The 13,200-nt window shown below is 42.9% G+C and overlaps 1 protein-coding gene across 12 annotated transcripts in view; it reads left to right on the top strand.

Annotated features, from left to right (window-relative positions):
• The window catches only part of LOC136840949 (tripartite motif-containing protein 3-like), an 882,756-nt gene extending 869,966 nt beyond the window's left edge, over window positions 1-12,790 (top strand). For all 12 annotated transcript variants that reach the window (XM_067107922.1, XM_067107925.1, XM_067107924.1 and 9 more), the window contains 2 exons: window positions 10,859-10,999; window positions 11,223-12,790. In XM_067107922.1, the coding sequence (XP_066964023.1) occupies window positions 10,859-10,999; window positions 11,223-11,375 (294 nt within the window). In that variant the 3' untranslated portion in view covers window positions 11,376-12,790. The remainder of the gene's footprint in view (window positions 1-10,858; window positions 11,000-11,222) is intronic.
• Window positions 12,791-13,200: the final 410 nt, after the last annotated feature.

A 13,200-nucleotide genomic window follows, 5' to 3' on the forward strand; every position in this document is an offset into this window, starting at 1 on the left:
GGCCTTAGTTACCCCAGTGCTTGATGTATGCCTAAAATCTATAAATCTATCTATCAAAACCTCCATGGAACCTCTCATCTTGCATTATACATCAGTTTGTTCCTAAACTCCATAAGTAAAAAAAAAAAAATTTTTAAATACATAAAAAAAGTTCATAAGTAAAAAAAAACTTTCGAATACATAAAAAAAGTTACACTTACGAAAATACTTTGTGATTGGGAAGCATTATAGGTATGAACCTTGTATGCATACAATAAACAAACCGTAAGCCCAAATCATTAAAAGTTCCCAATAGCTTGTAGTCAATGCCATAGTGTCATCAAGATAGGATACTAGCTATTATGAGTTATGCTTCAATTGGTAGGTGCTTTCTTCTGTGATGCTGACTGAAGAAAGAAATACAGCTCTTACTACAAGTGCATGAACATAGTCAGACACTAAAACAAGGTACTGTACTTGGCAATCCTTTACTAAAAGTGTTGTGGGAAAAAAAAATACAGTACAGTGGGTTCCATAATTTTTTCATTTTCAAGTAAAATACCTGAGGAGTGTTCTCATTATTCAAAAGAATACCATCCTTAACCTGTAGTCAGTCAGAGCAAGAATTTCACATGTTGCTAATACACTACCTAACCTACCACTGATACTTTCACTAGCAAGCATATCATTAGCTGATATCCTTATCATTGCTCAATCTACTGGAGGATGAAATGACTCTGAAGGTCTTTGAAGTATGATCCTTGAGGGAAACTGTGCATGTAGAGTCCTCTAAGATTCCTCTGTAGTCCTTTGAGATTTTGACAAAAGCTCCTTTTGAAGAGCCTATTCCTGTCTGTAGAGGATGCTGGATACTTTTTTAGTTTGAAGGTTTGGCACCTGCAGGTTATTTAGGACTAGGGCTGCACAGATGGTTCTCATAAGTCCAAAAGATTTTTTATATACTGTAATTAGAAAATTATTCTGTAAGACAATTGGTCAAATACTTAATTTTCCTTGATAACTGCATCTTACCTACCTGTACATGAGGATTTCTCTTCAAACTGCAGGATCAAAAGATAATTTTTTACTCATGCTCATATAGTATACTGGATCTGCATCTGATTGCTACAATGCCATTTTGATGGTCTGCAGATACTCAGAGCCAATTTTCCACCAAATTCTGTAGATGAATGCAGAACAAAGTTAGTGTACTGTACTTCAAATGAGCCTATTCATAGAAGGTCGACATCTTGGGATTTAACCTTCACAGTCCAGGCTAATATAATTTACACTAATGCATACACCCATGACCGGGCTAAATTTAAGGATGGCCAAATTAAAAAAAAAACTCATCAGAGGAAAGAGGAAGATATGCATATGCTCATGGTATAAGAAAAAAAATTTCTGTACCTTCCATGGGAAGTTGAAAGTGAATATTTCCCACCCGGCACAGGCCTCTTTTCCCTAAGACAGTCGTAAAAATATGCTAATTTTACCAAGTTATAAGTGTTTTTTCTAATATTTTTCTTTTATTTTATTTTGTCAAATTATAATTACAGTAAACCCCCCCTATTCGCGTTCTCACGGTTTGCGGACTCACGCATTTGCGGGTTTCTCTGTGGAACATATCTAGCCATTTTTCGCGGAAAATTTGCCCATTCGTGGTATTTTTCACTGAGAAATATTCACTAATTACTGTACTTTCATATAATTTTCATGAATAAATGCACTTTTTGTGATAACACTATTAAAATACTCGGGTATAAGCATTTTTACAGGATTTTCCTTGGTTTAAGCTATCAAAATGGGCAGTTCTAAGTGTTTTTAGAGGGGTTTTAAGTATTCACGGATTTTAGCTATTCACGGGGCGGTGTGGTACGCATCCCCCACGAATACGGGGGGTTCACTGTACAGCTCAGACAATATCATAACAGATAAGAACTAAAATTAGGAACAAATTCTGAGTACTGTATATTTATCGTAAAATATTTAAGACGCATCCTTGGATCGGAAGTTGGGACAACATTCCCCTTTACCACCTCAAGCAAGACCGAGTCTCTCCCAGCTCGCTCTGACTCTTGTACAGCGATCTGAAGAGTTGCCAATAGTGATAAATAGCACTTGGAAAATTTTTCCCACAAATTTCATTCAAACTGTATAGCAACAAGTTACCCGTCCATGTGAGATATTGATGAGCAGCAACTGGGATAGCTGATACACACCTCTCAAGATACTTCTTGGAAACTAGAATCTACTTTACATTACTTACTAGATTTCCAGATTCTGCTTCCCTTTCTACTATCCATCAGAATGAAGTTCTGCCTGGTGAATCAGTTCTAGGTAGTTGAGTTCTGCCTGGTGAATCAGGTTCTAGGTAGTTGAGAAGTTAAATAAACTACCTCAGGTCTCCTGAAAATGTGATTATTGTATAGTATGACTCAAGAAGTTTCTAAGATAATTCCCTTGGAAAGTTCAAATACAAACTAAGGCTTTTCAAGTTAGAACCATGCCCAAAACCCAGCACAACACAAGACTGGTACTGGGAGTTCTCTCCCCAATAAGGTGGAAATAAGTTTTTTCATACTACTGAGTTGTCTTCACTGATGATGATGATTGTGCTCCCTTTCGACACTTGCACGTGGGGAGGAAAGCAGTCTTAGCTAAGAACTGAAACAATGTTCCCATGCACTTAACATGCAAGTACGTCAAGGCTTGAACCAACTGGAACAACTTGTAGGTGTGTGTTCGATGCATTATCGTTATCACTAAAGGTTGGGGATGAAGGAAACACCGAAATATAAAAAGTAGGTCCTTAATGTCTAGTGGAGTTGACAAATTCACAGAGGTACAAATTATGTGTCTACACGGGAAACAACGGTCCCGTACTGGCGAAACATTACTGCCAGACGGACAAGGTTCAGTCATTACATAGCGTACATGATAAATACATTGGAATAACATACATTTAATATATTAGGCAGGTATATACTGTAAACGGACATGAAACATAAAAGAACGTAATGCATATATATATAAAGGTTCATACATCATACTGAACATGTCTTTCATATACCTACACCTCCCTCACCCCTCACGCTCGTAGTATACTCTCAGCGGACTCTTTCTGTGAGCCTTTGAGAACAACGTGGGGACATTGGGGAATATCAACTAAGGACTGCTTTTCCTGGTCCAAGCAAGGGGCCACAGGAGAAAGAGGGGATGGGTCAACACTAAGAGGTGGCACTGGGCGAAGGAAACGACGGTTTCGCCACCATACACGACCACTAGGAAGACGAATCTCCATAGTCCCTTGGCCTGCGAAACTCATGACTACCCGACCTTGTCCCAGCGGTGAGATGTCGGGTCTTGGATCCGAACGTGCTGTCCAATAGTCAACCTGGGTAGGGGCGGGCATGCTGATCGTGCCGGTCTTAACTTGCTCGCACGGGCGGCAGCACGGCGGTCACAGTCCTCAGTCTTGACCTGCCATTCCTTTGAAAAGGACTCGGTGTGCAGGGATGCATGACCTAAGAGGTCGGCCATACAAGATCTGGGCAGGAGCGGCCTGTGAAATTTGGAGTATTCGGAGCTCTAAGAGACCTCGATCAAACTCCTCGCAATCAATGTTGCCTGAGGGTGCCGTTGTCAGGATAAGATGCTTGATTGATTTCACGGCGGCTTCAGCATGACCGTTCGATTGTGGATAATATGGGGAGGTAACCACATGTCGAACTCCCCATCGCTCCATAAAATCCCGGAACTCGTTGCTGGTGAACTGTGGTCCTCCATCAGTCCTGAGGCGTATAGGGACACCAACTTCCCAGAAGTAGCGGCAGAAGATCCTGATTGTATTAGAAGCGGTAGTATCACCTTTGCATGGGACAACAACAGGCCATCCTGAGAGTCGGTCGACTATGACGAGGAAGGCTTTTCCTGCGACGATAAAGAAATCTGCTGAAACAGACTCAAAAGGCCTCTTGGGGTTGTCATCACTCATCAGTGGTTCCTGCTGCTGGGATGGCTGCAATACCTGGCATGACTCACAAGCTCAATTGTGTTGACAATGTCTGAGTTAATACCAGGCCAGAAGACAGTCTGTCTTGCTCGGTGTTAGTAGATTCCACACCCCTATGGCTGTCATGTAAGCCCGAGACAAGGTGCGGCGGCGGAGGGCGGCAGGAACTATAACTCTTGCTCCATACAGGACGAGGTCACCATCAGCGTAGAGTTCATCCCGTATCTTCCAGTATGGGAGTAAGCAGTTATGCAGCTCATACCTATTGGAGGGAATCCTGAGGTGACACAGTCGAGCAGGCGAGTGTAGACAGGGTCTGTTCTTGCTGCATCTCATAGATCCTGAAGGGTCCTGTCGGCATCTTGAGCTGGAGACTCTCCTGAAGAGGTGACAGTGTGCACAGCCATGACTGTTCGGAGATGGGTGGCAGAAGGGGCACCTGCAATTTAGTCCTCTGGTGTGGGGTGGCTGACTGGGGCTCGAGACAAAGCATCAGGAATGTTCAGAGACTTGCCAGCACGCCACACAGCTGAATAAGTAGGGCGAAATTTTCTCCTTCAGACGCTGGAGGCGAGGATTCTCGATGGCGTCCAGCGGTAATGATTCAGGATAGGTATGAGGGGACGTTGATCCGTCATCAGAGTAAAGTTCTGTAGGCCTGCGAGATACAGCCTACATTTTGACATCGACCAGACCACGGCCAGCATCTCAAGCTCAATAGTGGCATAGCGTGTCTCGGCGTCGGTGGGAATCGAGCAACACTGAACTAGACGTAAGTGTCCACTACCATGGTCCTGCAGAAGGGCATATCCAATACCATTAAGGCGTGAGGCATCTGTCTGGAGGATGACAGGCAGGTCTGGGTCGAAAGCGGCGAGAACGGGGGGACGGAGGAGTGCTGACTTGATGCGTCGAAAGGCCTCTTCATGATCAGGGCTCCACACAAATGTTCTCTTGGGGCTCATCAGAGGGCGTAAAGGCTGGGCTGTAGCGGCAATGTCAGGGGTGAACTCTGCCAACTGGTTGACAAGGCCCATGAATGATCTGAGGTCGGTCAGGTTAGCTGGAGTAGGGAAATCCCTGATGGCACTGACTTTTCTTGGTCAGCCGAGATGCCCTCTCCTGAGAGCGTGTATCCGCAGAGAAGTTGACGGTAGGTGCAGCAACCACAAACTTGTCCTTGTTGAGGGTAATCCCAAACTTGCGGCACCTGGTGAGCATCTCGTGGATACGGTAAAGGTGTGACTGGTAATCCTCATCGTGAGAAGGATGTCATCGACAACCTTCACACAGTTCTTGACTCCCTGAAGGGCCATATCGCCTCGCAGACAGAATGCATCTCCAGTAGCTGCGAAACCCATCGGTCCTCTGCAGTGTTTGAACCGACCATATATGGCGTAATAAAGGTAGTCAAATGTTGATCCTCTTCGGCCAGTTCCATTTGCCAGTACCCACAGAGGGCATCAGCTGTCATGAAGAACCTAGCCTTGGTCCACACTACGAATGGCGGTGAAGGGTGTGGGAGAAGGGTGGGCTGGGCGGGAAACTTGGCTGTTCAGCTTGGAGAGGTCGACAGTGATCGTACTCCTGTGACATTCTTGGCAACGACGACGAGGGGGTGACACCATTCTGAAGGGTCATCACCAATCGGCTTGATTATTCCCTGGGTTACCATGGAGTCAAGCTCTTCCTTGACCCGGTCCCTGAAGGCAAGGGGAATCTGTCTTGGGGTGTGGATGGCAAAGGGCACAGCACCATCCTTGAGATGAATCCTCATGGGAGGACCGGCCATGGGCTTGAGGGGAGCTGACTTCAAGTCTTCTTTGGAAATCAACACATCTGCAAACTCTCTGAGGAAATATTCCTTGGCAGCCGAAGGCGATGTGGTGGCTGAGATAGGTAGCTCCTTGCATCTATTGACATGCTTGACTTCTGCAATGGGCTTAGGGAAATCCGGAGATATTATGGCTAACTCTTGACAGTGTGCATAAGACAGAAGTGGAGTCTGGACATTCTCGTGGACATGAATCCTAGCAGAACAAGACTGCTTACCTAAGGTGAGAGTAGCCCGGAACATGCCCAGGGCAGGCGTCATTTTGGACCCATCCGCAGTAATCATTGTAGTCGGCGGAAGAGGTTGCAGGCTGCTCCTGGGGATTCCTAAACTTTCTAGGTGTTGCTGGCCAATAACGGTGACATCAGCACCTGTGTCTGGTAACATCTGTAAGTGGGAATTAATATCACCAAATGACAGGAGAACACAGATGGGTTGGGGTGTCTTGGGGGCTGTGGAAGAAGGGTATCCTAAACAATGACAGCTGTTCTGCCGCGCATCTTGGGTCTTGCAGGAGTTGGAGCGGGCAGCACTGTTGCTTGGAGATCCATCCTGGCGATTCTTCTTCTTCTCTCTGCAACACTTATCAAAATGTCCTATGCAGTGGCAAAGGCGGCACTGGGCTTTGCTGGCACGACATTTAATTGTCCTGGACCAGTGACCAAGGCAGGCACAGCTTTTTGCAAGTACTGTTGGCAGCAGGGCAATCACTGGGGCCATGCTGTCGAGCACAGGACTGGCATAAAGTAGCTGGTGTCAAAATTGGTTTTGAAGGTAAGGTTGCTTCACTTGCCCTTTTCTTCTTACACTTTTGTAGGCAGAAACGGCACGCAACTGGTAAGGTGGGGCACGTATGGCAGAAGTTGCATTTTGGCTGCTTCATATGACCGACAGGTCGTGACAACATCTTGTAATGAGGAGGCGGTGTCCAAGGAGATTATTTTCTGAACAAGCCCTGCATCTTGAATGCCCATCAGAATTACCATTTTTAACTGGGTCTCCTCGCATGCAGCTGCATTCCCCGGGCACAAGTCGACTTCCTCTGCAATGCGTCGAAGCGTTACATAGAAATCTGAAAAAGATTCTCCTTCCATCTGTTTGCAACTAAGCAATTCCCTACGACGAAGAACCTCATTACGTAAGCCCTTTATGTGAGACTGCAGGGCATCCAACACTTCATCTACAGACTTATCTGTGGAGGGTGAGATCTGTAAGGTGTGCTCCAACACGCGCTGAGTTTCAAGGGCCAAGCACATCCGCAACTGGATCATCTGTTTCTCCCTGGGAAGCTTGAAAAGATCGACCATAATGGCACAATCATCCCACCTGCGTCTCCATTCCCTGAACATTTGGAATGTTGCATCAGCCTTGAGTGGGGGCGGCGTTTGTGCCGTCGCTTTTTGAGGTGGGGGAAGAGACTGTACCTGGTATGGGGTTTTCTGCATGGAAGGGTTGGGCAGACGAGAGCGCCTGGATAAGGGCTGTAAATCTTGCATTTTCCTCATCTCTGCGCATGTTTTCCTCTCTTCTGCGTAATTCCTCTTGTGCTCTTCTATCCTCTTCTTCACGTCTTCTTTGTTCTCTTCTTTCTTCATCTTCACGTCGTCTTCTTTCTTCTTCATACCAGCGAGATTCCTCTAAAAACTTAATAAGTTGAAGGAAATCTGTTCCAGTCGGTTGGGTGGAGGGGAGGGGCTGGTAGTGAGGGCGAAGGAGTGGTGGATAGGGGGAGGAGGGCGGTGACGTCCTGGCGAACTCCTCTCCCACGGTGTTCCCACTGCGGGCATAAGCTCCCACACTACTGGCTTCTAACATCCCCTGGTCTGCTGTCTCTTCTGGCTGACCTAAAAATTCTTCTAGCCCATCCATTACGTGTAATATATGCAGCGAATAACACGTATTTAAAATAATAAAAGATTCTTCTGTTTAAAACTACAGTTTAAATAATAAGAGTTACTGGATCAGCGAGTAAGTGTGTGCATTACGGATGTGCGCGTCTGCGCCTCTGCCCGGTCTGCCAACTTTGCCAAGACTCATCAGTTAGTAACCCGGAAACAATTGAGGGAACTGGATGTATGGCTAATCGCTCTCACTTGGGGCAGCAGCAAGGGTTTTGCATGTCACAGTCTTTTATGAATGCAAAAAAGGACACTAGAACGACACGACACTTTGCACAACACTTCACTCATGAATCACTGCACACTTAAAGCACTATAAATCCAAATGAAAAGCTGGGTGTAGGCGCGAAACATCATAAACAACAGCGTTGACGATTAATGGCGGCGGAAGCCATGCACCTGCAGAAAATCCTCTTGAATAAAAAACTTCACTGACACTTCAGTTCACTGCGCCATGTGTGTTCGATGCGTTATCGTTATCACTAAAGGTTGGGGATGAAGGAAACACCGAAAAATAAAAAGTAGGTACTTAATGTCAAGTGGAGTTGACAAATTCACAGAGGTACAAATTGTGTGTCTACATGGGAAACAGCGGTCCCGTACTGGCGAAACATTACTGCCAGACGGACAAGGTTCAGTCATTACATAGCGTACATGATAAATACATTGGAATAACATACATTTAATACATTAGGCAGGTATATACTGTAAACGGACATGAAACATAAAAGAACGTAAAGCATATATATATAAAGGTTCATATATCATACTGAACATGTCTTTCATATACCTACAGTAGGTACCATGTAACAGAGTAGTATGAACACCTTGTTTATACATGCAATGAAAGAGAGGGTAGCAGTGACTTAACTCCCTGAGCTTCAGGAGAACCCTAGGTTAAGTGGAAACCAAACCAGTACAGGTCACAATAAGCAGGTATAGCTCTCATCATACGATAGCATTTTGGGGTCTGTGGCAAGTCACTAGTAGACCGGGGTAGACAAAATCATACAAAACATATGATCCTTCCACCCGTAAGCACCTTAATTGGAGGCCTTTCACACAAACCCACCATCTGAATGCACACAATCTGAACAGCAAGCATGCTTCAGGAAAACAAAAAGTGAGGGCTAATGCACTAACTAAACATTGGGATAGTGGGTTAAACATTCCTATTGTCTGTGAAGACCTAGGAGGGATTAGGGTACCTGCCCCCAGTACAAGAACAGGCAGCACACTGGGCAAACAGGTTATTGTGCACACCTTGCATCTAGACTGTCTGGAGTCTGTACACACACACACACACACACACACAGGCATGGGGTAATGTTTGGTCTACCACACATACGGTGACGAGAGAGACATGCTTGGTGAGTGGACTGAGCTTTCCTACTGTCTGTGAAGACATGAAAAGGCTCAGGGTGCTCACACACAGTATGGAGACAAGGTCATATACACGGAGGAGAGTGGGTTACTGTTCATATGTACACGCAGTCCCCGGTTATTGGCAGGGATTCCGTTCTGACAGTGTGACGATAACTAAAAATTGCCAATAATCGAAAATCGGCAATTTTCGGGGCTTATCGGCGCCAAAAAGCGCCGATTTTCAGTTATCAGCGCCTCTATTAGGTATGTATCAGTGCCAATACCCATTTATCGGCACTGATAAGCAGAAATCGGCGATTTTCGGCACCGAAAATTGCCGATTTTCGTCACTTGACAAGCGCCATAAAACCGGATTGCCGATAACTGGGGACTGCCTGCATTATGCATACATACCCTCCAAAGATTGCTTACACCCCAGGTGCAGAGTAATGACAGCTTAACGTGTGGGCTTCTGGCATAACCTTAATGGAGAGCATTATTACTAACTAAAAAGTAAAGACCAACTGGGGTACCAAGCTGGTTGGCGATATCTGTCAGCTGTACCTATGGCAAATGTCACACTTGAAGGTGAATGGACACGGTCACCTCTTCAAGATGGGAAAGGCACTCACTTGAAATCTTACAGGACTTCTAGTGAAAGGCCTTCAAGGATTCTGAGCATTCCTCATGTTTGAGAAGTGGGCTGACTGGGTACCAACTGATTGGTAGGACCTATGTCACTCCTACTTATCAGCAAACATGACACCTGGAGGTGGATGGATAAAGTCAGCCCCCAGAGCTTGGGAAGGTGCTCACTCAAAATCCTACAGGACTTCTTGAGAGCAGTCTTCAAGGACTCCTCATCTCCTTACCGGAGGAAGATGAGGAAAAGGGTGAGGAAGGAGCTTGACAATGAGGCAGGTGATGAAGAACTCAAGAATGAGAAGGAAGGAAAGTGCTTATGCTTCCAATCCCTGCCCCTAACCTTGTCTTGCTCCTTTTAGGGGCTATAGGTAAGGTCAATGTTACTGGGGCAATTCCAATTTAAGGATGTCTGCCAGTAGAAGCTCAGCAGATGATAGTACTTGACATAATAAAGAGTAGGTGTACTGATCCCCCAGCTCCCACGCGTACCCGACCTCTTGGCCAGGAAAGATATATACACAGGGCAAGGGATTTAAACTAACAATTCTGACTTACCACCTTTACTGAAACCTTCTATAGACAGCAGCAAAATTAATCTACCCCTATAGTGAAGTAGTAAATGGTGGGGATCCACCTAAACAAGAGGGAATTTAGGTTCAGTACTCTCGTCGACACCCTTTACACCTCCTTTCATATCACTGTTTTCTGTGTCAACAAAACATGTTATAAAACAAATCCACAAGTTCCAACTTTGCAGTCATGGTGCAGCAACATCAGACAACAGCTGAAGAAAAAGTGCTGGGCAACGGCAACTCAGTGAGGGGTATTCCCCATTCACCTCCCTTAATCACCAGTTAATGACATTACCAAGTTTGTGACCAATTCCAGCTGATGCTGAAAAATACTCCTACATAAAAGGTGATGGTTTGTATTCTGAAGAAACAGATGTGCACTTAGCATCAAGGCACAAGTAAAATAAGATGTTTGTTCATTGTAAAGCGCACATAATGTAGTCTTTTGTAAAACATTTATAACTTGTGGGTGGAGTGAATTTGCAACTGAAAATTACAGTAGTTTTTATACAGTAAATTCATGGTGTCTTTGTTCTATTTATCTTCATAGGTATTTGATAGTGATGGAGATTTCTTATTTACTTTTGGTACAAGTGGAGAGGGAAATGGGCAGTTCAATGCCCCTACTGGAGTAGCTGTAGACAGTAATGACAACATTATTGTTGCAGACTGGGGAAATTCTAGAATTCAGGTAAGCTTATTGTTTTCAGCTTTTCATAATTACCACATAATACTTTATCACAAAAACAAAATGTTTCACATATTTGCAGCAGAATACAACCGTGGACATATTCATTAAAATAGTATTTTGTAGCTTTTATATATTTATACAATATCCTACCACAGCAGTTCAGAATACTGTATGCTGTTCAAGATGAAAATTTAGAAAAGTTAAAACTTTTGCTTTATTTCAGGTGTTTGATTCCCAGGGCTCTTTCTTGTCATATGTCAACACCCTTGCTGATCCTTTGTATGGACCTCAGGGCATGACACTTACTCCTGATGGACAGATATTTGTTGCAGACTCTGGCAATCATTGTTTCAAAGTCTATAAATACCTACAGTAGCTTTTGTTTACCTTAGCCCAATTCAATAAGTCCAATATTTTTCCTTAAGAAAGATCTAGGTTACCCTCATAACAATTTTCCTGTACTAAAACTCCTCTTTAATGAATTAGAATTGACATTAGTGCAGGTATTATCTTGTTATCTAGGTATTGTTTTTAGATCTAAAAATATTTCATGAAATTCATTACTGGATAGTAATATGGAATAGTTTTGTTACCTAACTAGATATTCAGTTTTTGTAACTGAATTTGTATACAGTATATGCATTCAGCATTCCACTTAATAATAGACAATATTTTTGTACTATTGTACTATGTATTGCCTTAAGTAGACTATTGAAGAAAATATAGTTCAGTGCCACATTAACTCATGGGTGTGTATGTGTGTACATGTGTGAATATGAGATCAGTGAAATTACTATCTTTCTAAGGCATTTAAATAAACACAAGGATATCTATAAATATCTAGCTAAAATAATATGCTTTTGTGAAGTGCTGGATTTGGGCCATTGTTTAGCTAAATTACAAGAGATTATCAATACAATCTCGACCTTAATGGCTCTGGTGCTAAAATTTCAAAAGATTTTCAGTTAATTGTATATCAGTGGAAGTCTGGCTTCATCCATAAATTTGTATCCATATAAAGTAGAAACCACTGTGAAGTGCCATTTTACTATGTTGCTAAGCCTCTGAGCATACAGTATTTGCAATAACTTGCATTTATTATGAAGTCTTTCATGCTGAATAGGTTGGCACAGGACAACTACAGATGTGCTAAACCCATTTTATATTATTTTCAGCATTTTTGTAAACTACGTTGTGTTACTTATGTATAAAAATTTTAGTTATAATTTAAACGGATTAACCTAAATAGAGAAAACAATTCCTCTTCAGTTTGTAAAAAGTCTATTCTTTCCATAACAGATATGTTAGGTTTACTTGTTTGATTGTATATATGTGGTTGTAAACAATGACACTAAATGTATAATCATATATTACAGTATCAACAAATGTAATTATGGTGCAAGCTAAATGTATTATATATCAACAAATATTAGGATTATCTTGATGAATAGGCTTAAAAGTATTGGTAGCTTCCCACATCCATTGCCTAAACAAAGATAGACAGTATACTGAAATAAATGTATACTGTATTGTCATAAACTATCCTAACAAAGTGATTATATCAAAACTGTTGCTTTTTGTGATCTCTGTCTGCTAGAATTAAGAAGTGTATTAAAAACTAGTCTGAAGTGTATAGATTGTGTATATAATTTGGCCCTTATGCAACACCTTTTTTTCTCTGATGACAATTGATTTTCCTTTCTCCTTTTGTTATTTTGTTTATGTATTGCACTCTTGTTTGCTTGAAAAGATTTTTGTCGCAAGGAATCACAATAAAGTTTTGGCTGAAAACTCACTGAAATTACCCTAACTTGATTTTTAGATCCAAAACAATCAACAACTTACATCTTAAGGATGGAGGAGGAAAACTTAGCAATGGGTTTGTATCCAAAAATTTAATTTTCAGGATTTGGCATAAGAAAAACCTATTTTTGGTAGTATTGTGAGTCCTCAAAGGAGTTGCACTCTCATGGTCCCCCATGGTTCCGTAAGACAGACCAACTAATTACAAAGATTTCTCTTATACTTGGTCCCAGCCAGAATAGTGCTTGTTGGCACAGTGACAGAATATAAAGGACTCAGGACAGGAGGGCTCAATCTCCTGACTTACAGCAGCTACCTCAGCTCTCTACGTCTCACTCGCACAGATGTGACAACAGCATATTTCGGCCATCTTCATTACAAGGTAGATCTGTGCAAGA

This window comes from Macrobrachium rosenbergii, chromosome 8 (genome assembly GCF_040412425.1).
Source record: "Macrobrachium rosenbergii isolate ZJJX-2024 chromosome 8, ASM4041242v1, whole genome shotgun sequence".
NCBI lineage: Eukaryota > Metazoa > Arthropoda > Malacostraca > Decapoda > Palaemonidae > Macrobrachium > Macrobrachium rosenbergii.